Raw genomic sequence first — 26,639 nt, forward strand, 5'->3', positions numbered from 1 at the left:
CAAAGAGCTTTTCAATCTGAAAGAAGCTTCATAATGTGCATTCATTGCAAGAATCCCTGCTTCCCAGAAGCTGAGTTTTGGTCTTGAAACTGAAAAGACAGTTTTGGGAGTTGGGGGAAAAAAAAAAAGGATGATTGATGTGAAGCCTGGCAGGCAATGTGGAGAGTGGAAAAGAGGTTTAAGCCTGAAATAGCTTGCTAGTTTGTCAGGGTAAAACTTAACAGTGGGGGAAAGGGAGAGGAGGACGGGGCACTTGCTGTGTCCCACTTTGGTTCTTAGAATGCTTTGTTCTGATTTGGCCTGAAGGGCAGAAATAGGGTTTAGGCAGATCATTGGCTTTGTTCTTGCTGTTCATAGAGTACTGAATTTCCCTCAGACTTGAGCAACGCTGTATACTGTAGAAGAGATACAGATAGTTGGGCTGTTATCCTTGAAGGTGGCTTCTCAACATGTTCCAATTTTGCTCAGATAACCTCAGAACTGCAGGGCCTTTGCAAGGGTTATATAGTTCAATTACACACTTGTGAGAAATATATTTGTAATGACAATAACAGAATTAATTGTAGATAGGTAGCGCATTGAGATTTCACAAGAAAGATGTGAAATGTTTGGGCTTAAAGGTAAGGTCACATCTTGAAACCCTTTGAGAGTGAGTATAATGAGCTGTAGCAATCATCAGTAGACATCTGTATCCATTCCTTTTGGCATATTTGTGCAGTCCTTACACTACATTTCTGTCTGAAACCATCCCATACCAGACACTGTTATTGCAGAGAAAGTGGGTGTTCTGAATGCACAAATAGTGTCATATTTGTCTGCATTACACTTTAAAGGTGACTATGAAGCTGCTCAATGGAGGGCATATTAATATTTAAAAGATAAATCCAGGTTCCTTTGACTAAAGGTGTTATTTTATCTGTCACATATATTATGAATTCTTAGTGTAAAGCTGAATAAACAAGGACACCCTACCAGAATGGATGCAACTTCCACACTAAAGTGTTATGGTCTGGGAGTCTGTAGAGCTTTAGCTGGTGCTCTGGCCCCTTAGGCAGGACTACTAGGGCTGCTATGCCCTTCCTCATCTTTTTTTTTTTTTTTTTTTTTTCCATGCCTTGCTTTCACCTGGAAATCTATATGCGACTGTGTATCAGTGCTGAAATATGTCAGCAGAGTATTTTGCAGTAACACTGTTGTAATTACAAATAAATGTTTCAGTGTTTGCCTGATTCGCGCTGGTCCATTGCCTTAAATGGCTCTTTTGAAGAGGCCAGTTCTAGTCTTAAAGCCAGGCAGACACATAAGTGGGAAGCAGGTAACATCAGAAGTAGCTGTCTCTGCGGAGCTGTTGCTGTTCAAGATGGCTGTCTATGCTATAGTGTTTTTACTTTCTTTTCTTGGTTGGATTTACAAGAATCCAATTTGTAATACAGCACTTAATGTGATGCTCAGCTATCATCAATGATTTTACCTTTATTCCTCTGAAGTTAGGAGTTTCAGTCCTTAACCCATCATCATAATTTTGGGATCATCTAAGAGTCTGAAAAGATGAACATATACCATTTGTATATTATTAAGGCTTTTTAAAGCTTTGTTTTGAACTCTTCACCTCATCTTGAACAACTACTATGCAAAAACTTTTGATTTGATTTCTCTGTTTGTCTGATGTTTAGTGTCTCTGTAGTGTCTTTTCAGAGATGTTCATATTAATGAGATGTTTTTGAGAAATAAGAATTTGAGGGGAAAAAGAGGAAATTTTCTCATTTGAACTCTTCCTTCTCTTTTTCTAAATGTCAATAACTAAAGTAGGTTGGTCTAACAAACTCAGATTTGAATATATTTTCTATGTTGTCTGTAATGGTGGTAAATGCTAGCAATTTTACTCGGTGTTGTATACTTAATTCTCTTTTGGTTTTGGAATATGATTGTGTACCTAAGAGTTTATTTAAACACTCTATTCTATAGAAGCCTTTAGGATTTGGAGAATTCACGAGTATGTAGCTTTATGTTGAAAGATTTCAGACCTTGTAGGTGTGTTGCTTGCTCATTTCTAAGTTCATACTTAAGCTTGAAGTAAACTGAAAGTCTTGCAGTTTTAGTTTCGTTGTGTAAGTTCCTTTAGCCTTGTCAGCTGGGCCAAAGAAGCTAAGAAGCTCCATCATGACTGGATTTTTCCAAAATCTGGTAGCTGTACCCTCATACATAGGAAGGCCTGCAAGTTGGCTAACTCCTTTTGTAGAGCTTATGAGGTCCTCAGGCAAGGTCAACAAGGAAAGTATTATTTAAATACAAACAGCAATCTTGCATTTGTAGTCAGCCTAATCATGTTGAGCTTGAACTGGTGTACAGGCTTCTTTCTCTGGTCTAATCTGCTTCATTCTTACGGATGTTGCTTCCCTTCTGGAGCCCAAAACCATGAGCCCCATCCTCCTTTGTTTGGGTTTTTGTTTGTCTACTTTGCTGCTGCTGCTGATTTCTGCAGTGTTTCCAGGTTTGATGTAAAATTGCTGGGAAATACAATGCAGTTAATCCTTTACCCTCTTTTCTTCCAGACGGTGTATTCAGATTGTGCACAAGCTGTTGTGTTACCAGAAGAAATGCAGAGTGAGGCTTCATTACACCTGGAGGGAGCTCTGGTCAGGTACTTTGCATCTGCATCTGCAGAGACAGTCAAATATAAAAAGCCTGTCTTTCTAGAGGCCATGGCTGCTTATTCTATGGCTGTCAGGTTAGGCAGCAAGCATCGATTCTGTTAAATCATCTTTATTTTACTGCTTAGTTGCTACATGCAAATTACCTCTTCTAGAAAGCCAGGTCATTATCATAATGGTAGCTAATTTACTTTCTTGTCTAGCCATGATCACCAAGGTATCTGAGTGTCTTTGTTCTTCATTACTTGAGTCCCTCTTCACCTGATTGGAGAAATGAAATAATGTTTTATGCAGTAGTGTTTCTCTCAATTCTTTGAGAGTAGAAAGGAGGCAGGCTCTTAGGTAAAATGGGGGTGGATACTACTTTTTCTTTCCACTGTAGGAAGTGGATGTACATAGAACTTTGTGTATGTATCTCTCCTGCTGATGAGAGCAACCTGGAAATGTCAGTAGGAAGGAAGAGAGGTGTTCAACTCTAACCTTTGCACTGATGACAGTGTGATTTATGCCACTGGTGTCCCTTAAGAGAGTCTTAAGAGGTTTGACTTTATTCTTATAATTTGATGGGCATTGTGCTGTAGGACTGTTTTATGATGCAGTCATTGTGTGGGAGGTCTGTGAAAGACAGTGGCAGAATGGATCCTTAGATGTAACAGACTCTTTAGTGGTTATGGTGTGTGCTCCTCTTCTAACCTTATGAGCTGAAGTAGCTCAGCTAGGAAAGTACAGTTAATCCCCAAGCTGTTGTGGCTTAAACAAGAGGTTTATGAAAGTTGAAGGGAATGTGATCCTAGTTGAGTTTTCCTGGAGCTGTGCTTGAGATTAAGGATCAGCGACTTGCTGGTGTAATGCAGCTCCTATCAGAAATTTGAGGCTTTTGAAGAGGTGGTGATGAGTGGCTTCTGAAGCTGCTCTTAATTAACACTAAGTACTTCCCTTCAGTAGCTTTGCACAGCTGAGTGTAGGTACAGAGAAATAAACCAAAATCTGAATCAGGTTCAGTTATTAAATTTTTGCCTTATGTGACATGTGGCCTATTCAGGCTTCCTGAATTATTCCTGTAGAAGGTGAAGTGGGTGCTCCTAATTAAGGGATTAGTGATTTCTTTTCTGTAGCTTTCTTTAGAACAGAGCCCCTAGAGGCATGGCTGAAGCATAGTCCTAGTTCAGGGGAAGAGCATGTACAACGTAGATGTATGCTGTGAATAGAAATGGCATCTAACAGCGTGTGCAGCATCTTCTGAGCTGTTATTGGCAAACTGGATCCAGTCCTATTTGGCCAGGGTGAGCTGGCTCTTTCATACACACTGGCATTGTAGGTATCCCAAAATAAGGTTTTCTCCATGAAGGTACGCTTTTTGGCATCTTTCAATCCTTGAATTTCCCTATTTTAGGGGAAAAAAGAAAAATCCTTGCAAAACACTGAAATTCAGTATACAGGGATGTTCTTGTTAATGGTCTCTAATTAGCTGTAGGTGTTTGCATAGTGCTTGGGAAATGTGAAGTGCCTAGGAAATGTTAGGTACTGCACATGCTTGGAAAGCAAAGTAGTTGTATAAAAAGCTCTGACTGATCAAGGTTCGGTGAAAGACCAAGAATGTCTGTGCAGCTGATGTAGCTGAAGAGCTCCACACTTAGTGTAGATTTCTGTTTGTTTTCAGAGATCCTCTCCTACAGATGTAAGTTACAGTGTTTCAGATTCTTTTCCTATAAGATGTTGAAGTGAACTGAGATTCTTCAGCAGCTGCTAGGTGGTTCATACAGGCTGGAAAGGTCTTGTGTTGACTGCTATGTGCCCCTGTAAAAGTGCACATCCTGTCTGCTCCAGGTGTGTGTTTCTAGAGTGCTGTATAAGGCTGAATATAAATGCTAATTGCCTGCTCTGTCTTGAGATATATTTCATAATTAACTCTTATCCCTACTGAGATCTGTCAAGGCTCCTCATCGATTCCCCAGGACATTGCTGCCTTTGATGTGGAAGAACGGGTATTTTTCTAGTGTTGATCAATCTGTCAGACGATGCCAAAACAGAGTACAGAGACTTTATGCATTCATTTCTATGCTGTATGTGAGCATATTCACCTTGAGGCTTTTGCTTTGGACTGACAGATTCGTTGTCACTGCTGGATGAACAAATGAAAAGGAACATCCATGCACTCACTGTAAGGTCTGAGATCTCAGGTGCTCCATCAGGCATGTTTTACAGGTCTTCAAGCCCACGCTTGTCTTCTTGAATGGCAAGTTTGTGACAAGTGGAGCATAGCCCTTGTTGTGTAGCATGAGTGATTGCAACATGGAAGTCCTCTGCATAACTGGATGGAACAGAGGAGGAGAAGGGAATGTGTGTGAAAGCCTTGAAAAGAAGGCAAAGGATTGTACTAGGCATGTGAGGAGAGTTGTTTCATGTAGAAAACTGAGTGGGAGAAAAAGACAAAGGGAATACTTTGGGATGAGGTGGAAGTCTGGAGTGTGGAGGAATTGAGAGTTTGTAGGTGGAAGCAGTGGCAATCTATAGAGCCTTCTGCTCAACTGCTGGTTCTATTCTCTGATTAAGGAAAACCACTCGTGTCATGTGCTACATAGCACCCATAAAGGAAGAGCATCTCTGTCTTCAGTATGGAATGCCAGCAGAACTTGGGGCAAGTTTCTGCCCTTCTGTTTCTGATTTATGTTGCAAAGAGTGCAGAGAAAAGCAGTGGAGCCGCATGCTTGGCATCACACGAGATACATACCCAGCTGCTTGTGCAGTCTGCAATACTCCTGATCTTAGCTCCTACTTAACATGTTAGCAGTTTATTATTTTCAATTCAGTCATCTGTGGTTGGTACATGGCTCTTCGTTTTGAGCTTTTTCAGATTTTTCTTCTGTGACTGTATACCCTTTCTGGTGACTAGCGTGAAATTTTGGCTAAGTCAGAAACCATACATGGATATGGCTGTTTCCTTGCTCCTGTGTGGATATGTGGGGCAGTTTGCAGGGCTGTTATGCCAAATAGCTGATACTTAAAGAACAACTAATTCATTGGATGTCAAGTGTAAGGTACTTAATAGTGTTTACGAGAAAACTTTATTTGGTAACAACCAGTTCCCTACTTTCAGAAATACCATGTTATGTCCAGTGTTTTTCTTGAGCTCTGCTTAAGTCATGTGAGAGTTTGGTTTTGCTGGTTATAGAGTTGAGGTTGAGTTTTAGTTGTTGAACTCTTTCTTATGCAGTATGTACAGCTCTTGGGTGATGGAAGGTGCTATATATGTTTTTGTTGTCAAGCACGTATAAGCTATGCCAAAAGAATTTTCATGAGTCATTTAAGCTTTTTATATAAAAATACCTCATTTCTTCAACTTCTCCCACCTCAAAATTAGTAATGCTTGAGCAATTTGCTCTGAGCTTAGAGGGTACAGGTAACTTCTTTGCAGTTGCTATGGTTTGCTTTAAGTAAAAGTCATTTTTAAAGAAACTGAAAACCAGTTCTAATATAGACTTAAAATGGCAAGAGTATATCACATGAAAATATGTATAATAGTGAATAATGCTGTAATAGCTAGTTATTAGGGCAATTGAATACAAAGTTGGATTAAAAATGAGTTTTGACATAATAGAAAGCACTGAAATTCAGTTCCCAAATTATCGTAATGTACAGACTATAGTTTCTTATCTTATAGATTGGCTATTTTTGACAGATGCTGAATGTACTGTTAAAATGAAGATGCTTCAAATGCCATCATCAAGAAGTTGGTATTTATCCACTTTTATTTGGGGATTATCAGAGTAAACTTTTGCAGTGCTTTTATTCTTTGTGTGGACTGCTTGGAACTTTTTATCAGCTTCTCTATTTATAAGGTGGAGAGAATATTTTCAAATTTTTAGGGGGTGAATACTGAAGAAGTGAAATGTTCCTCTATGGAATGTATTTCAGCAACAAAAATACCAAATACTTACTACTACAGTGTTTTTTAAGAATGGCATTTCTGGTTCTCCAGCTATTGATAAAGTCTGCCTCAGCACTCTGATCTGTGTTGTTTAACACATTGGAAATCAGATGATGATGCATCTCCCCTTCATCTCATGTCCTGCTGTCATTCAGCAGCAGCTGCCTCGCAAGGAAAGCATGTCGTCTTGCAACTTTTGTGGAGACAGGATTCATCTACTGGTGTACCAGACAGTTTAGCTCACTGGTGAAATGTCTGATCATTAGTTGCTGCGAGAGTATGAAAGGGTACAGAGCTGTTAGGGACAGTTAGAAAATGGCTTGGAGACTTCGGAAAAAATAAAGAAATAATTAAAACATCTTCAGAGGTATCTGATAAAGGTCATGTGTAGGGATAGGGCAGAAGGAACAGGAGTTTGTGTATTGAGTGTAAAATGCGTTCGTAACAGGAAATTACAATGAGTGCAAAGAAACCCTTTGTTAAATGGTTCTACGTGAGCTGTACTGTTTTGGAATGAAAAATCATTATGTGAGACTTGACCTTTCAAATACCTTCCAGCAAAAATGCTTTCAGACTTAACTCTACTGCTTGTAAACTCTGAAGAGAACTATAGAACAAATGTTAGAGTCCTATCACCTTAGTATGTTAACATACGCTACCTAGTGCATGCCCTACCAAGTCACTTCTCCAAGCCTTTTGGCTGTGGGAAGCCAATGCAGCCTCCTCCAAGGTGTGTGACAGAACTCCATGCATGTATACTGTGCTGGAGGTTTGGGATCCCTCAACTCCTTCAGGAGTGTGCGATGATGCTGAGTTTTAAGGAGGGTACCACCCCATGGAGTGAGGCTCTAAGTGGGAGGAATGGGCTCCTTCCCCTGTAGTTCCCAGAGATGGAGCTGCTGAAAACAGTAGTAGTTCAGTGGGAGCACCAGGAATGGAGAGAAAGAGGCAAGAGGATCCAGGCAGGGTAAAGGAGAACTGCTGAGCAGCTGCAATAGGAATGAGAGTTCTGAGCTGATCGGGTGGATGAGAGTGGTAGGACTGGGAGGCTGGAGGTGATTGCATGTGAGGAGGGCTGAGAGGCCCTGAGCATGGGAAGCTGGAGAGAATGGGTAGAACTGGGTCAGAGTGGGAACCTGTTGTAGTAGGAAGAATGAAAGGTCTCTATTGTTTCCTCAGGAGGACTGGGGAGGCTAGGAGGTGTTACTGGATAGAAACTTCAGATGAGAAATCACCTAATCTGATGATCTAAAGAGAGAACTATTCATCATTGTTAACTTTAAATTTTCCTATTCTCTTATTTGAATGTCTTCCTGGGACCTTGCTTTGATGTGGGGGAACTTGAAGAATGAAAGCTACTGTCTAGCTAAGGTGTGTATCCTGGGCAGTTTTTTTCCAGCGCTTCATAATTTGCATCTTATTGCATGCTTAAAAGAAGAAAGGACATTTTCTTAGCAGCATGGCTGAAACAGGCAAAACGTCATTTTGTGACTTCTGTCCACATTCCTTTTGGCAAAGACAGGATTTCATAGCTCTTACGTTAACATTCCAAGGGCTGAGATTCTTTGCTGTGGGACTGTAAAACCACCGTTTGCTGGGTGCTGCTACATGCTGCTTATGGCAGCAGTTTTATGCACCTGAGCTGATGAATTTGTGGTTTGCACAAATGAGCTTGTACAGTTATAGAAGTTGAATGTTATTTCTCTCTCTGCTATTAATTGATCTTACTAGTATTTATGTGATTGGAAGTGTTACTGAGTGATGTCCTTTAGTATTCTGATGAATGGAGTGATTAAGTGGAGGGTTTTGGACTTAGCATGCGTTTCTAAATAACTCAGTAAATCAGTAATAGAATTGTGATTAACTTCCTTTATATACAATGCCCTTTTCTTGCCTGTTGCAACTCACTTCACTCTTACCTTAGAAAGGTAACTGGCATGCTTATTTTACTTTCTTATCTCTGAAATTAAAAGAAAATTCATAGTACCAACCATGCAGGAGGACAGGCTCACAAGCACTTGTGCGTGTTGATTCTAGGAAGGTTTCTGAAAAGATGGCACAGTAACACAGGAGCAATGGAAGAACAGAGCTGCTCAGACAAACTAAGGGCAGTACCTGTTATGTGCTGTGGATTAGGTAGTGGAGTTGCCCTTTCTCACACTTGGTTGGACATGTAGTACGGTGTTGGCTCAAGTCTGGTACAGGGGAGCAACTATTAGTCCTGTTTGCTGCTTCAGTGAAATTAGGAAAGGATGGAAATTGAAAGGTCATTTTATAAAAGAAATCTTGTCTTTGGCTACAGTGTATATTATAAATTGATATTAATTGACTTTTTAAATGATTATTTTAATTTTTACTTCTGGTAGCTCTCTGTGTTGCCCCAAAGGAAACTTGAGTCCCACCCTTACAAAGCTTACAAGCAGTTGATGCATGAAGTTTGTATGAAAGACTACAAGTGCTGTCACTCTCTGCTGGTTGGCCACTTTCTTGCTAACCTTTCTACATTACCTTTTTCAGCCCAAACTAAAACTCTTCTATGGTAAGAGCACAGACGTGTTTGATGAAAAACAATAGTATAAATTTCCTAAAGCAGATAGCGTGAGAAATGCAAAAATGGAGTGGCTTTTTTGTAAAGAGAATATTGAAAATTCCCTGTGTTGGGTATTTTTAGGAAGCAGCTCCTTTTGCTTGCTTATTTCTTAGTTTACTATTACTTATCTGTAATGGCTGTTGCTTTGTTTACACTTTAACATAATCGATGATGAGTTTTGGTTCCAGTTTCTGATGGCCACAGATATATGGCTGTCACTGATTGCCTGGGGTGATCAGGATGGGAATTCTTCATCTAACACCTTTATGTCATACGTGGCAGATCTCATCAGGATGTGTTGTTGTGTGCTGTAAAATACTCTTTTTTAAAAATTACTTTTATTTTTTACATGTTGCTAACACTGGGGAATTTGTTTGTGAATCCCTCAGAGCTTGCAGATCATGGTGACCTGGTAAGAGAGAGGATAATTTCCCATGAGATTATCACGGTACTGATGATAGAACAGCCAGAGCTGATTGCAGCCATTTCTTCTTCTGCACGGAGGGGTTGCAGTGCTCAGAACGCACTATTCTGAGCCTATTCACCCTCCTAACTTTTTGTTTTCAAGAAGCAGCACTCCTGGGCCACTTATCTTGCTGTCTTTCCATGCCGTACTCGTGTTTCTGCTTTTTCTTCATGCTTATCCTTTCTGAGTTGGCTCCAGTTTTAGGTCCTTTGGGAAGGTGTACAATCTTAACTCTCAAGACTGCTTTTGAATGAAGGGTGAACCTACACTATCAGTCAGGATAGAGTTAAGCTCAGGGCTTCCCTTTCCTCTAAAGAGGAATGAAAGTTGTGAGTGTATGCTTTTTTAATTATATCTTATTTAAAAAAAAAAAAATCTACCTTTTTAAGAAGAAGATATATTGTTCACCTCAGTAGCAATAGGTGAAGGTAAAGCTTAGATGAAGCTAGAAAATTTGTTTTCACTGCTACTGCTTGCTGGGATGCTATCAAGCAGCATTTCTCTGGCATTGGCAATCAGCATTTCCATTAAGCTTGCAATTTTTATGCTGTTGGCTGCAGTTAGGTGGGAACAGTGAGTACCAGGGATGAGAACTATGTAAAGAAAGTAAAGGATTGGAAACGAATTGGCCTGCTCACCTGTTCCTGGGAGCCATTGGGTTATGCCAGCATGTGCTTCAGCCCTATGGCATGCTGCTGTTTCTCATTAAGGCTGCTTTCCTGCTATACCTTGACAGAGGAAGAAGAGGAACAGCTGTAGAGGTGCTGGTGATGGGGGGATGGGGACATGCCAGTAGCAGGCTGCTGGCTGCTGCAGAGCTTTGGCAGCTGGGCGCGTGAATTTGGCAATGCCTGTCGTGGCAGCAGGGAGAGGAGCCAGCCAGCTGGGCAAATTGTTTCAACCCAGAGCAGGTTGTTCCCTCGTTATCAGAGCAAAGGAGAGGAGCTGAAGCATGTTACATAGCGGTGCTGATGGAGCAGGTATCTCTTCCCCTGCTCTCCTGGGAGCTGCATCAGGGCAACGATCTTGTTCCTAGTGCTTTGCCTGATTGACAGGGAGCTGCAAGTGCTGTCCCTGAGTAATTGGTTAACTTGTCCAGGGATGCTGGGGTAGTTTGTGCCTGCAGGGATTCTGCTGCATTAGTTTGTAATAACGATGTCGCTATTTCTTGGACACATTTCCTCTTCCTACTGCTCTATTTGGAAACTACCTCTAGTTCTTTTCTGTCAAACCCTGTCTGTAGATATTCATCTCCTGCTGAGTTTGTTTTGATCACTGTTCACTGATTGTTTGCTCATGCTGAATGTGGCCAGATCTGCTCCCTTTTAATGCTCAGGTCATCTCATATTTCAAAACTGAGCCTTTTGCTTCTGAATTTCTCATCAGATATGGCACTTATTACAGGTGATTACTCTGTTCCATGGTCTCTTTTGTTCCTTGTAGCAGCGCAGAGAAAACAATTTGAACGTGTGATTATCCAGGCTTAACTCTAATGATTTTCAGTCTAGAATAGGAGATTGGACCCATTCATGATTAAGGTATTGTCATGTTGTGTGAGTCTGTTTCCATACTGTATGCTGTAGTTGCCCAAAGATGTGAAGGGAGTCGTGCTGATTTTTGGAATCTGGAAGAATATGCTGAGAAAGCGTTGATTGGCTTCTGCTCTTCAGCAGGCATTTGGTGTTGGCTGCTGTTTGGGACAGAACACTAAGCTTTTGCTCGGCCCTGGTGCAGCTGCAGCTTGTGGTGGCTTGATGATTTCAAGCCGCTTAGATGTGAAGGGACAGATCTGTAGCAGGGAACTTCTGGCTAGTTGTCATTATCAGCTCCCCTGCAGTGCCATGTGGATGTGGATCACCCTAAGGGGAACGTGAGTGGAAATGCTAAAAGCAAGACATCAGATATACTGATAGTATGTTGGTAAGTTCCAGAGAGAATGGGAAAATCACTGCTCTTCCTACTGTGTCCCAAGATTTTGAAGGTAGGAAATTAGAGGATATTAGTGCAGTTACAGGATACCTATTAATTGATGTTGCACTGCAGCTTCTGGGGGGCTCTCACAGCTTCTTTTTCTTCCTTTGTTCCTTTGTTGAGGGCCATTATATGCACCATTAGAAGGTTTTTGACCTGGGAGCACAGCAACAGAGGCTTCCATACTGTGCTCAACCCATCTAAGATCTCATTGATGTGTTTTTCAGGGCTATTCTCTTTGCTATGTTGTGCAATGGCACATCAGAGCCTTCTGCTGCTAGTGGCAGTCTGTGCTACATTCTGACTTTCTCAGGGGACGATGCTACTTCTTCCTCTTTTCTCTGCTTAACCTGTCCCTGCGCTCTTGTTGCGTTACACATGATCCAAATGCTGAACACTGAGACACTGAAGAGAACAAAAACTTTGTGTGAATCCCAGGTATGCCAAAGCTGAATTCGTTTCTGTTTGAAACGAGGCTTACAGGGCAAAAAAGGTAAGTCTGCTGTGGGAGGAGGAATAGGGGAAGGAGAGGCTGAAGTGCATCTGTCCAGAACTAGAATTGCCTTCTTCCTAGTAGGGAGGAAGAGAAGCCATTTGCCTGCAGCCTCCTTACTGAGGGTTGGCTTGCAGAAGGGCAGCAAATGACTGAGCAGGGGCACTCACTGCCCAGCAGACAGACTGGCCGCGAGAGCTGATAAGGAAAAATGTTGGTGCTCAAACACAGCTGCATGGCAGAGGAGTTAAGAACCTTTTACACTGCAGTCATTTCAGTTTAAAAAGCTGGGAAGGTATCTGTAAAAGCTGGTGATCTCATTTTTCATCCTTTGGCTATAATAATCCTTGGGAGGGAAAATTGCTTAAAACATGATGTGGATGAGTTACACCACTGTGAAGTTCAGCCAGTCGTATGGCTTCATGCCCAATTCAAGTGTCCACTCTGAGTCCTTAGCTACTTCCTTTTGAGGCTGTGTATGTAGGTGTTTAAGGTTCTGTTCTCTGCTGGCTGATCTGGGAAGCATAGCCAGTGTCCTCAGAAGAGGTCACAAGTTTGCATGCAAATACAAACTGCTGCTGCTAGGTTAGTGTAGCTACAGCCTGCTGCAGCTTTTGTTGCTGAAGGAGTTCTAGTGACACTGTTGCAATGTAAAATTATGGATTTTGAGAATTAGTGTATTGTATCCTGGCACGGGATGCCAAAGGCAGGTTTCTTTAGATAAAGATACATGAGGGCATTGCAAAACAAAAACAAAGAAATAAAAATCCGTTTTCCAGTTCGTGTTGAAATAGATCTCTTGCTCAAATCCATCACTGTTAAATCCTAGAACACAAATTTGGATAATGTGGCTGAGCTGAAGCAAGGGCTGCAGTTCTGTCTGTCTGCACAGCTGAGAAACTGAACTGCTGCTCCATTGGGAACAAACATGGATGATTTCCTGGCTAGCGTGAGAGGGCAGCCTGCAGATTGGACACGCAGCTTATTGCGGCAGGGAAGAAGTGACACATCTGGTTTGGTTTCAGCTCGCTCAGGAGCAGCAGTGCCGGTGCTCTGCTGGAGCTGAGGGACGGAGGGACATCTGGCCAGTTGGACCTTTGCTCTAGGGGTTTATTTGGTGTGTGTAATTGTCTCTGAAGGGCACTGGGCATCCGAAGCAGGATCTGAGGGTTGTTAATGCTGAAAACTCCAGGGTGCAGCTGTCCTCGTTTTCAGTGCAGGGTCTGCCTTAACAAGCACATTACAGAGACTACAGAGGTAGGCACGGATTTAAGGACTCCTGTTCACAGCGTTCTTGTTCCTTTCTTTGAGCAGCTTGAACAGAGAGACTGGTGCAGAATGTGCAGACACAGAAGACTGGTTGTTCTTTGAGCACTGATGTCGTTAAGAGCCCTACAGCTTTTCTAGGAATGTGAGGGTCTCAAACTGTTGGGTATTTATTTGTGTGGCACCCACAGTGACTGGACCTAGAGGATCTGATCAGTGCTCAGCCCAGCATTGAGTTCACACATGCAGTGTCCCTGCCTCATCCTTAGGGAAGGAGCAGTGTGGTTGAGCTGTGAGTGGTGCGATTCAGGTGCAAGGATTGATTTCAAGCAGCAGTGATATCTTGTTGTCTTTCAAACTGGAGCAGGAAAAGAAAACGTGAACAAAGTTATTGCAGCAGATGCTTTCCCTGTTGCTCAGTGCATTCTGCTGCAGACATGATGGTTATGCTTTCTTTTAGAAGTAGTGTCTCCTCACCATGAGCAGCTTTCATGTTCACTGCGTTCGATGTTCGGTGGTTTCCCTTCCTGCTGTGTGGCACCCTGCTGCCATAGGCCTTTCTGCAGCATTCTGGAGAAAGCATGAGAGGCACAGCACAAAAATCCAAGGCTTTGTGCTGCTTGTTGTGGGAAAATCCAGAGCTGTGCTGCTCTGCTTCCAGGCACCCCAGCTCCAAGCATGGCCCCGCAGGGCCAGGAGAGGTGGTTGCATGGAGTCTTGTGGCTGGGAAAGAGGTAAAATCGTGCTTATAGGTACTAAAGAGAGAAATGGCCCATGAGGTGCTGTGCCGGAGAGGCAGGGCAGCTGTCTGCAGCCCAAAGCACCGACTGCGGGAGGCCGCACTTTTTGCTGTGGAGGCTTTGGTTACCTTGGAAACCTGTTTTTAGCTGGATCTCCGCTCCAGCGGAGAGCCCGTCTGTACCTGCTACTTCTTTGTTTTCAAATGGTTGTTTTGCAGCACAATACCTGACAGGAGCAGCTCCAGCTCCGGGTTGCTGTGGGATCCAGGCTCTGCCTTTGGTCCCTGGTGTTTGAGTCCAATGATGGGATGATGATGGCATTGTGTGGTCTGTGCTGGGGCTCGAAAGTTACCAGTATTCTTGTTACCTGGACTTCACCTACTCCTATTCCATAGCCTTTACCTTTGGGCTGAGTTGAGGGCTGCTCTTTCTTATCTGCAGCAGGATTCTCCCAAGGTACGGTTGGTTTTCTTGCAGGTTAGTCACTAGTGTATAGTAGTTGGGTAAACAATGATAGTGTAATCACTACCATCTTCAAATATATATTGCCTGGAAATTGGATGTCATGTTTAAACTTTATAAATCTGTGGTCAGTTTCTTTTGCCAGCTCAAATGGCGTATCTCAAATCTGCTCCTTGCTGTGTCTCACTGACCAGTTTTCTCTTTCAGCATCCAAAATTTGCAGAATGTGGTTTCTCTCGCTCATATCTTTCTCAAGTCTCACAAACCGTAGTGAATTTTGTGAGTCTTATTAATTCTGGTTGTTTGATGGCTGGAGATAGGCTCTAGATATATGTTCCGAGCTCCACCTGGGGCTGCTGAACTTTTTGTCCCCTATTTTGATGTTCTTTCTGGCTGCTGCAAGCCACGAGCAGCAGAATGTTTTGTAGAAGTACTGCCACAAACTGGAAAAGGTGACGGTTAACAAAATCATCTTTTAACTGTAGGAAATCAGTAGATGCTGCCCCAATTAGCAGGTAATCAGGAACATTTGAAGAAGTCTTTTTATTGTTCCAGCTTGTCTTTGCAGATCATCTAATTCAGGTACTTCGGGTCTTGAAACCTGTTGACTGCAGAGCAGAGATACATTAATAATCATCTTTCAGTGCTGAGCAGATATCATGGAGAAGAGAGTAGTTTTCTTTTTTGAAATTTTAAAGAACGGGAAGCAACAAGATGAAGAAATTTCCATTTCACTCCAGTGTATAGAACACAGTGGCTTATTGTAAAGTCTGTGTGATTAAAGCTTTTTTAGCCAACCTTTTTGTTAATTCCTGCTATCACTAACTGATATTGGGTGGTTACGGCAGGAGCCTTTGTTTTCCTTCTCAAGACAAGTGTGAACCAGATCTGTAGCCTTCACGGCACAGCCCTAGATAGCTGACACAATAAAGTACTGTATCCGTCCTTGTGCTGCTGCAGCAGCTACAGAAAAGCAATGCTGTGGGTTCTTTTTGTTATTTTTTTGTCATTTTAAAATCGCGTGTATCAACAGGAGTGACAGTTTGAGGCTGACTGCATACATCACGTTGGTGATGTGTGAAGCAGAAAGGAGACGGTCGGATTCTCCAGCTCTAAGGCTCACTTGAAGATCTGGCAGGTAGAATGAGCTAACAAGTGACTTACCTTGAGCCTGAGCGAATTTGATTAGGAAGTCAGTGAAGGAAAATAAATGTGGGACGCTAAAATAGCTGTCACTTACCTGCCCAGCCCAGAATTTTAGCAAGAAAATACCTAACCAACTCCATGTTGGTTGACTGATAAATTTATGAAAAGTGAGCAGCTTGCATTTAGGTGAGCTGGTACTGGGTAATGAAAATGCATCTTTATTTAAGTGACTTGTTGAGAATGAATTTGCTTTTAATTTTATCAAAAAAATACATATTTCCTCCTAGCTTTGATCAACTTGCTGAAGTTCCTCATGTCTAATGAAACCGTGTTGCTGGCCAAACACAACATCTTCACCCTTGCTCTAATGGTGAGTACAGACAAAGCAAATCCCCTTCTTTTAAACAACTTAATTTTGAATGGATGTTAGGGAAGGATTTGAGATTTCTGGCATGGCAAGGAGATATTAGAACAAGGCAACAAAGCTGAGGAGTATCACTGTGGTTGGTTTTCCCAGATATTTAGAAAGGGCAGTGCTTGGAGTCACTGTAGGATCTTGTCACTGAAATTGACAAACTTGTGTGAGGAAGGAGTCTAATTTTCCAGATTTGCTAATGTTTTTTCTTACTTCATGTCCCTTTGTATACAAGATACCAGAGACCCATTCTCCTGGCCCTAGATATGATAGTGTTAAAGCTGCTTGTGTGTTTCTTCTGTACTGTAAGGGAGATAATAGAGCAATGAACTAATGTAATACTGGCTAGTGGAACCAAGAGCTGTTTCTTTAAAGGTTTTGAAGATAGCCTGTATTGTTTATTCCTGTAGCAGTGTAGCTTTTGTGGAAACATTCCTGTTGTAACCTCTTTTCACTTCTTTGTATAGGTTGTGAACCTCTTCAACATGTTCATCACCTACGGAGATACCTTCCTCCCCACTCCCAGCAGCTATGATGAGCTGTATTATGAAATCATTCGGATGCATCAGAATTTTGACAACCTTTATTCTATGGGTGAGTACCTCCTGGATGGTTGGGAATATTACTGAGTTGAAATGAGAGTGATTGAGGGGGTTGTTTGTCTGCTGTTTTCTGTCCACCTGCTGCTGATGCCTCTCTCCTTGAATGGATATAATTTATGTATTGGTGTGTTTGGTAAATTAAGAATTGAGAGGATCAATTTGTTAGAGGGATAAATATTTTTAGACAGAAAAAAAAAATAGAAGCAGCCCCATTACCTTTCTAGTATCTACTTACTGTGATTCAAGAGTGCCAATTGAACCAACAAATTTATATATGGCATTAGGTGTTTCATGCATTTTTGAGTGGTTGGATTGATTTATAGTATGCATCTGTCACATCTGGCAGCTTCAAGTCAGAAGGTCAGTACATGCTGCAGAACCAGCCAGCATAGTCAAGTATTCAAAGCAAGCAAGAATTTGGAAAAGAATTTGGGGAACTTATAACAAGATGCTTGCTGTGCTAGGCAAATCACATCTACTGCTGTCATTGCCAACATAAACCAAGAATGCAGTCCTCACAAACCTGCTTGCAATGACAAGTAAATCACTGGACTGAGGAATGTGCCTGCTGGCTAAACAGGGAGAGGCTGCCATCCTTCATTGGGAGAGAGACATACTGGAATGCCACCAAGTGAAACCCAGCAGGGAAAAGAGGAACAAAGGAGAGCAAGGAATTCGTGGAGACAAAACCAGGCAGTGTGTATACAGAGGAGCCTGCAGCCAGAGGTGGCTGCAGCAAGGCTGAGTAGTGCCTGCATGCTTGAAGCTGTGAAGAAAAAGCTGTGTTCTTTTGCTTGCTTTGTTCTAGAAGGACTTTTCTTCATGCTGTCTCTGCTCCCTTTTCACTGTGATCACCCATCCAGCAACAAGAGTTACTGTAAGCATGTAAGGGAAGTCGAAGGGCAGTGGGACAGAGGTAGTTAGCTGCAGCACTATTCTGGCTTGGACAGTTGTCCACACCAAAATAAAAGGGACCACATACTCCCTGCAATTTCCAGCAAAATGAACTGCCTTTTTGTATAAACTTCCTACTATTTTCATCCTTTATAGAGGGGATCAGACGGCCATTTTTGTTCTTTGAGCACAAAAAATTTTTTGCTAACTTATTTCCTGCTTGCAAAATTGCAGCTAGTAAGATGAGGTGACTTTACCAGCCAGTGGCATTTTCAAACCGGTCCCCTGTGGAAGCTGAAGGAAAGTGAAATGGAAGAATAATGCTCTCAAATACAATTGGGCTGTACAGGCACATCTGACCTGTGTGTACATTTCACGTATCGTGACTATTTTCTATCCTGATACATAGAAAAAATTCCTTTGAATTAACATCCTAGATGTATGCAGAGTTCCATTCAGGCATTACTTCAGGTATTTAAGTGCAGCACCTTCCGTTTGACAAAATCATATTATCTAGAGCTGACATCTTTTTTTTTTCTTTTTTTCTGCACATGGCACAAAATTGTAGCAGAGGAAAGTGAGAAGATAGCACTGTCCACGCTGGTGAAGCCACAGTTTAGCCAGGTGCCCTAGCAGCTTCCCTTAGCTTTGTTAACCCTCGTACTGGGACTACAGTCACCCTTCTATCCCTTAGTCTTTGGACATTTGTTAACACAGATAAGCTTTATCCTTTAGGGTTGGTTTTTTTTTTTTGTGAAAGTAGTTGAAGTTTTGTATGTTGGGATATGCTTTTATTTATCTATATATGTATAATTTCTTTTTCTTTTTATGAATCTGAACTTTATCCAGATATGCAAAGACTGAAAGCTTCTCTTATGCAATAATAAGCATGAGAGTGCAGCCACTGTGCTTTCAGATTCACTATTGCACCTGTGTTTCTAGATGATCCTATATTTGAATGAAGTGCTATTCTGTCACTTCTAATCCTAGAAAACATTGTATATAAATTCATAGAGAATTAATTTCTATTCAGGCAAATAGAAAAATGATCCACACTTGCTACTGCTTTATTGTTTTGGTGCTTAACAAAAGATGTGCAGGTAACTGCCACCATAGGAACACTACAGGCTCTGGCCTAAGTAAATATTTTGGGTGTTCTAGCAGTAAAAAATGGATTCCCTTGAAGTTCTTCCTCCTGCAGAATGTTTTCAGATCTGCTCCCAAGTCTGTCAGAAACCATCTGTGCAACAGAGCAACACATTCATTCCTACAGGGAGAGTTTTTCCCTAGGCTAGTGTGTAATTTCTCTCTATGATTCAAGATAAACATGGAAGTAAAGAACCCATTGCTCTTGGGTTAGGTTTAAATTAAAGAGTGTAGCTCAAGTGAAACCTTGCATAAGTAGGAGCTGGAGAATAGCAGTGTGTGAAATAAAGGGTATCACAGCTTTGGGATGCTGTCCTATTTCTGAGCGAGAGCAGCTTTAATATGTGGTGATGAAATAAGTCAGGAAGATGGAGTCTCTGTCCCCTCTGCTTCCTGCCTCGAGGTGTCCTGGTGTTCTGTACACGTCTTCTGTGTTCCTTAATTTTCTTAGATAGGCTTTAAAGGAACTTCTGCTTTGCTGTACAGATGGTCACAAGGATTATCTTTGTTCTCATACGATTTGTAGGTTGCCATCTCACCAAACCCGATTTTAGGTGTTTTGGATTAGAAAATGGCCAGTTCTGTGCCAGTATTACTAACTGTCTTTTCCTTTCAGTTCTCAGGATTTCTACCAATGCTGGTCAGTGGAAAGAGCCTGCAAGCAAGGTGACCCATGCATTAGTCAATATTAGGTAAGGAGTAGAAGTTAATAACCATTTTCGAGATTTTTGTCCTGTGTGACTACATTCTTATAATGACATTTGTTGTATTGAACCTGGTTTTGAATTTGTTTGCTTTGTTGGGCGAAATTGCTGCTCTGGGCAGGGCCCACTGGGATAAAAGAGGGTCACCAGACTCTGACTGTCCTTTTCCTAATGATTCTCTTCTGTAGACTGAATTATTTCAGAGCATAACACAAGCTGTAATGAATTAATCCTCACAGCATCCCTGGGAGAAGTTATGCAGTAGGGAACAATGCTGTGCTGTCAGGACAATTGTGGTCCTAATGGATTTCTGTTGTGTGATTCTATTGCAATTCTGTGAAGGTATGAAGAGGGGACTATGAGGCAGCTGTAATGAGCAGATTCCAAGCCTCTCTTAAAATTACAGGATTTTTGTGCATGTTTAAAGCTGATCACTCAGAGACATTTTACTATTTATTTAAAACTCTCCTTCTCGTTCAAAGGCAGAAGTTATACTCTACTTGTGAGGCTAGGGAATATTTGAGGTGTTCTTGTTCTCTGTTCCTCTGTAGCAGCATTAATTTTGTGTCTTCTAAAGCCGCTTGTACTGACAAAGCTGGAGCATGAGGTGCTGGGACAAGTGGCTTGTAGATCTGATTGGAAAATGGAAGAAAGGGAGAAGAAATTTACTTTGTGTCTGGCTTGTAAAAAAAACAAACAAACAACAACAAAAAAAAAAAAACAGAAAAGAAATGAGTATTTATTCCAAAAAGCGTCTGCCCATCGCTTCTAATTTCCTAGATGATCTTTCCATGAGGTGTGCTGCCTTTCTATGTAACACCAAGTAGCTTAGTACTGCTATATTGCTAATGCTTGTCATTTTCCTCACTCCAAGAGAGGTTGTGTAGAGCAGGCTCTCTGAAGACATCCTTCAAGTCAGTCAGTGTCTATAAACTGCCTTAAAGGTTCCCCTAGTAAGTCTGTAAGCTTAATAACGTCACGTATATTTCCAAATGATTTATTTTTTTCCAGTCTTTATTTTTATTTTTTTGTAAACAGACGTAAATGAGCGCTTGTGAGCAGATAATGTACCCTGAATGAAGCAGCAGAACAGATAGCTGTTGGCAAAGTAATGTCATTTAATGAGACACAGTATCTGCCATGGGAATTCTCTGTGTACACGGGGAGAGAAGTCTAAACTGGGAAGAGATTTAAAAAAAATAAAATAAAAACAACAAAAACAGCCCAGCAAGTGATCATGGAAGGTTTGCACTCACCTCTGCTTTATGCAGCTAAGGTTTTATGATTGCTCATTTACTGCCAGCTTCACAACTGGTTTTGTAAGGATTGTCATGTAACTGAGAAGGGTTACAGCCCAGAAAGCTGGCATTGTGGCAGCCCTCCCTGACTACCTTGCTTCAGACATGCTAGTGCATGGTGCTGCCTGGAAGCAGCAGAGCCTCTAACATCTTTCTCTTGTAGACTCCTTTGCTCTGCCTCACTACTTATGGATATTAAAATTTCATCTGGTCTTTCACTTGCCTTTGATGCTTTCATAAATGACTAATTTTGTCAGGCAGATTAGGCAAGGTCTTCATTAGAGATAACTTGAGACCTGAAGAGGGATTAGGCTTTAGAGAAGTTAGCCTGTTTGACTTATCCCCTTTCCTACCTCCCTACCCCTTAAGAAAAAAAAAAAAACTGCTTGATTTTTCACTTCTCATGTTAAATAATTAAAAATGTAAAGGGTTCTTTAACTGAGTGTATTTCAGAGCAGCCAGTTCTTGGAAGATGAGGAAATTCAAAGGTGCTCTACTTGTGTGGGGAGGGAAAAAAGGAAAATATGTATGAAATCAGGGGATTGTGATGATGCAATATTTCTTTTTCACCTGAAGACTGAATTCAGGTGTTTGACAGTTGCAGATCATGCAGCAGAAAAAGAGAAGACAATTTCTCCAGGAATGCCTAAAGCCTTCCAAGGTCTGAAGCTTTCTGGACCCTGCTGGGAAAAACATTTTGTCCTGCCCTGTTGGCTGCAGCAGTGTCCTTAGGCAGAGTTTGTGCCCAGGCCATGTGCTTCTGCTGCAGCTGGGCCAGGAGCATGCACTGGAGCCCTGTGCACACACACACACACTTAGGGCTCTGTCTTGCACACCAAGACGCTGCAAGCACAAATCAGCCAAGAGAAACAGGGAGTGAGGACACTTGAGAAGAATAAACCCTACGAGGCTGTCAGGCTGATGGATTTATTGGAGAAGCAGAGTATGTTAATGCATGACAATATTATCATAGATTTACTTATGCATTGTTAAGGACATGCAGGTTTGAACCTGATGTAGCTTCTCACTGAATGGCCTGTTGGTTATGCCCCTTTGGTTTCCTCTTAGGGTGGGATCAGCATACAGTTTCTTACTGGATGCCTTCACCACAAAGACTGACTTTAGATGAATCCTTCTCACATTGGATTTCTTCTCCTCAGCATGTTCTGTTGATCTGGAAGGTTCTTATAAGCAATGATCACTGGTTGTTTGCTGCACCAGTGCAGTGCAAAGTCACGCTTTGGTTCACTTACCTGATTTCTGTAGTCCTTACTCCAGTAAAAAGAGCAATCATGAATGTTCTGTTTATTGAGAGATGGCAGGCAGTATTCCTGTGTTATCTCCATGCGTCTTTCTAGGTGTGCTTCATGATTTCTGTGCAACCTAAAGAAAACAGAAATGTGAAGGAGATGAAGAAGACAGAATAATAACCTCGTTTGGCTGAAATCTTGCAAACCACACTAGAATTAGTGATCTGTGTTGCTGTCCTATACCATAATAGTGCTTAAACTTCTATCTGTTTCTGCTTTACATTAATAATTGAGATATGATGGACTGTAAGATATGGCTGCAGCACGGAGGAAGCTGAAATGAGAAGCTCTGGCAATTAGGGCTCTGAAAACTCACCTTCTCACCTCTGAGGAAGTAAGCAACTTTTGATATGAGTAATTTTTTTGAAGCTAATGAGCCTCTTTAAGATAACATTGTGCAGGTTTGCATTTAATGAGAATGTTATTAATGCAGAGTTCAAAGGGGCACCTTCTGACTGCTTACTCAGTGAGGAAGGTGGCAGCTGAAGCCTTGTGTACTTCTAATAGACTTTCTCCTGATCCATAATTTTTTCAAAGTGAATAAATAGATTAACTCAGTGGTTAATAGACTGAATTCCCCATTGTTTGAAATTCAGTCCTGTCATCATTTTTAAAGCATTTTTATTTTTCTCGCTCAAAATACTTCTAACAACCAGAGAGTACCTTTGTAGTATGGAGTAGGTAATAGATTTCTTTTTTTTCCCAAGCATGTTTTTTATGTGCTGTTGCAGCATCCCCTGCAATCCTCGCTTGGCTGCTTTCATTCACTTTCCCATCTTGCAGCTACTTCTGTTCCACACGAGCCACCCGGTGTGATGTTCCCTTTGCACAGGAGGGGCTCTTTTCCCATGACTGCTTTCAGGGTCATAAAGGAGAGGCTGGGGATTTTGAGGAGCACTTAAAGCATTGCATGAATGTATATGAAATGGTTATGCTTGCTGCAGAAGAGCTCTGAAAGAGCGCTTCAATTATACTTAGGTGAAAGAAGGCCAAATTGGGCTGTGCTCATTTGTAGTAAGTTACCTGGAATCCCTGCTGTAATGCTGTATCTCATGTTAAATTACCTGCACTCCATAGATCTGCGCTTACCTGAAAACCTGATAGAGGAGGCAGCTCCATTCAGAGATCCATTAGAGACTGAGCAGCTGCAAGCAGTCCATATCATACCTTCAGCATTGTCCTGCTTTACAGCAAGGAATTTATGGGGGGAGAGAGAGCTAAGTGCTGCTGACCCACCCACATTGGAACGGGTGGCTGTAGCGTTTTAGGATGTGTGAACAGAAGTGTGCTTCAGTGGAGCCTATGGATTAGAGTCTGCTGAGGGTGTGTTTTAAACTATACTTCCTTCTCCCCTTCTCTCTGCCATTCTTTCTCTCCCACAACCACACATTTCTCTGAGATACAGCACCAGCTTTGGTTGAGGTGCTCAGTTCTCCCCTTCAGCAGCATTCGCTGGTGGCACCGTGCTGCTGCCTGAGCACCTAGAAGGCAGACAGCAGAACTGCTGGGCTCAGACCCTGCGGTGCTGACAGCAGAGGGTGCTCCGGCCTCCAGGTTAGCTCAGCCTCATCTGGAGCTTTTCTTAAGCGCGACTGTGAGAGCTGCCACTGGTGGAATAACAGCTCCATTAAATTGTTCACTGAGGTGTGCTTAATGGTAATGACCTCTGACATGCTGTCACTGCTAATCAGTCGGGCTGAACTCAGATCAGAGGCTGGTACAAGACAGTTAACAAATGAGAGAAGTGAGGGGAAAAAAGGCAATGAAAGCCAAAAAGAAACTCATAAACATATTTTATTGGTACTTTAAATCCTGATATAATTTTGCTGAGATTAAGGGTCAAATTGTTACTAAAAATTCCGTAAGTGCAAGTATCTTGAAATTTCTCTTGATTGAAGAATTAATTCATCGTGTTTTTCAAGTGATGGTCTGAAGAAATGATCCTCAATAAGGATTCTGGATTGATTTTAGATTATTATTATTTTTTTTTTTTAGTGATCTGTAGTCACTCCTAATTGAAGGAGCAATGTTCCCTCTTGTTGTTTCCCAGGTTTGCTGTTGCATGCTTCTCTTGCTGCACAGGGATGCTGGCACAGCAGTGTGGTTCCTGGGATAGCACGGTGGCTGTGGAGGAGTGCTGGTTGCTCAGAATTCAGCTGCTGCTTGTTTTTCATCTGACCTTGCAGTCTCTGGAAGAGGAAGTTTAATCTGGGAGCAACAGATTTTGATGTGGACAGGTTATGGCATTAGCTGGCATCTTGACAAAGAAGAGGAGTTGTTTCAAAGGCAAGACCTCATTGGAAGACCAGTGTGATCAGCAGTGCAGTAATGGGAGAACAAAAAAGGAAGCGTTGCTGTCCAAGGGTGCATTATTCCATCTTTGCTTAGCACTCTACCCATGCTACCAGTATTTTCATTAACTTTAAGGGTTTTTCTCCAGTTGTGTAACTTGAATGTTTCATTGGTTTTACAATAACTGATTTCTTGTCAAGGCAGTGGTGTTAGCTTTAAGCTATTGCTCTTTATTTACTCGCTGATTCATCTCGGTGTGCTTTGCTTACAGAGCTCTAGCCAATTTCATTCTGCTATAATTTTCCTTCATTCTTTCTCATTCATGCAGTGGCTTAATTAAATGTTGTCTCTGCTACTGGCCCAAATCCAGAGAGCAAATCTGTTCATGGAGTGACATTGTATGGACCAATTCCACAGCATGGCAGCACGGCTCTGTGAGTCAGGTGCATCCTAGGTCACCTTTCCCCTTTTTGCCATTAACTTCCGTTGCAGTTTGAGAGGTGACTCGTAGTGTCAAGCCTGTTTTCTCTTGGCTTAATACACCTTTTTCTGCAGTGGATTTTTGGGAGGATTTTCTCTTCTCTTTGTGGTACCTGAAGGTTTTTAGAGCTGATGCACACTTGAGCAGAGCTGTTTGTATTGCCTTTACCTGAGATGCCACAGCTTGCTTTCTTCAACACACTTGAAAGCTATGCTGCAGCATGGTGCAAACAGCCATTCTTCAGGGATAGTCAATAGGTTGCCCTTCTGAGAGGGAATGTGCAAAGGGTCTGCTTCTGTACTTCAGCTACTGTGCAAGGACTGCCTGTAGCTGTGTCTGTGTAGCTGTGTCTGTGCAATGGAGGGCTGTTTCTTGGGCAGAAAGGAAACCTTTCTGCACACAGCTGCTGCGTGGCAGTCTCATCTGAAGTTCAGCAAATATCTTAGTTGGTGATATTCATCTCTCTGCAAAGTTTACTCACCTGTGAGCCTTCATCTTTCTGTAGGCTCCTTAGCTGAGTTTACTGGGAAATGTTATCTCTGTTACTGAGGTATTGCTTCCAAGATTTCATCTGCTTTGTATCAAATGCAACTGCCTGTGAATAGGGGAAATTTGTCTGCAGATCCACTTTGCTGGATTCATGTGTGTAGAGTGCAAGCTTGTGAGATGGAGTTAGTTAAGCAGATTTTTCTTGATGGCTTAGTATTAAGAATATTCAGCTTTGGAAATATGTTTGGCACACAGTTTTCAGCTTTTGTGCTAGTGAATTCAGGGTCTGGAGCTTGGTGAGAGCAGTCATGAGAGGGAAGAAGTGAAAGGCACTTATCAGTGCAATTGTGATCTCCTGTTTGATTAAGGTGAGTTAATTTGCACTGTGTGGTGTGAAGCAGTGTGGCACCACACAAGAGTTCTGTCTTCTTTTGTTTACCAAATACATTTTTCTGAAGAAACATAAAAATACTGGGAAGCATATGTTAGCACTGGCAGCGCTGCTGATTTATCTCAGAGGTGGACATAATATTGGTCAGAAGTTATTTCTCGCCTCATTTGTTTGCAGATACCTTGGTCTTGAATTCCCTTGCTGAGCACAGGCATGTTTTATGTGAGCTCAATAATACGTTAAAACATTCGCTGTGAAGCTAGGATGCATTTTTGTAAGCATCTAATAAATATATATATATAAATTTTTTTTTGCTGCAGTACAAAATCTGAAAAGATCTGCAGGTTTCTCCCTTTAAATGGTTGTATTGTTTCATTCTGCTTATAAAAACAGCCTTTATTATTTCTCTGGTACTGGAGCTGGCCTGAGTTCAAACCCTAACTGACAGCCTGACATCTTTGTTGGTAGACCTCTTGCAGCCAAGAAGCAAGAAAAGAAAAGGTTTAGGAACCAGCTTCTCTTGGCCCCCAAAATTGGCCCTACTGGAACATGACTGAAGCACGGTTTGAAACAGCTGCTTGTAGTTTGTCAGAACTTCACCCATGCTGTTCTTATTCTTTGGGTAAATATAAGGGACGCTGATCTCCACTGGTCTCAAGTCTAGCTTTCTAGATTTGCTTTAATGGAAAGAGAACATTAAGCAGCTTTCTTCATAACCCAAACAATGTAAAATCATTGTGAGCTTAAATAACACCTCTATCCCTCAGAAAATGACATAGAATAATGCTGCTTTGCACTCTCTGTTTAAAAGAAATCTGTTGCTCACAGCAGCAGCCTGAATTATTATTCCCTTTGCAAATCTGGGCTGTGGGATATGTATTTAGAAGAAAAGCTTTTAAAAATC

General features: G+C 41.8%; 1 protein-coding gene across 6 annotated transcripts in view; it reads left to right on the forward strand.

Annotated features, from left to right (window-relative positions):
- Window positions 1-26,639, forward strand: part of ARMH3 (armadillo like helical domain containing 3) — a 106,316-nt gene that overhangs the window by 31,126 nt on the left and 48,551 nt on the right. For 5 of the 6 annotated variants that reach the window (XM_090145377.1, XM_031597619.2, XM_090145379.1 and 2 more), the window contains exons 20-23: window positions 2,553-2,641; window positions 16,001-16,083; window positions 16,596-16,722; window positions 19,387-19,462. In XM_090145377.1, the coding sequence (XP_090001503.1) occupies window positions 2,553-2,641; window positions 16,001-16,083; window positions 16,596-16,722; window positions 19,387-19,462 (375 nt within the window). Of the gene's footprint in view, window positions 1-2,552; window positions 2,642-16,000; window positions 16,084-16,595; window positions 16,723-19,386; window positions 19,463-24,132; window positions 25,333-26,639 lie in introns of those variants that run through there. The other variant, XM_090145381.1, reaches the window with a different exon arrangement.

This window comes from Phasianus colchicus, chromosome 8 (genome assembly GCF_987193195.1).
Source record: "Phasianus colchicus chromosome 8, bPhaCol1.hap1.1, whole genome shotgun sequence".
Lineage (NCBI taxonomy): Eukaryota > Metazoa > Chordata > Aves > Galliformes > Phasianidae > Phasianus > Phasianus colchicus.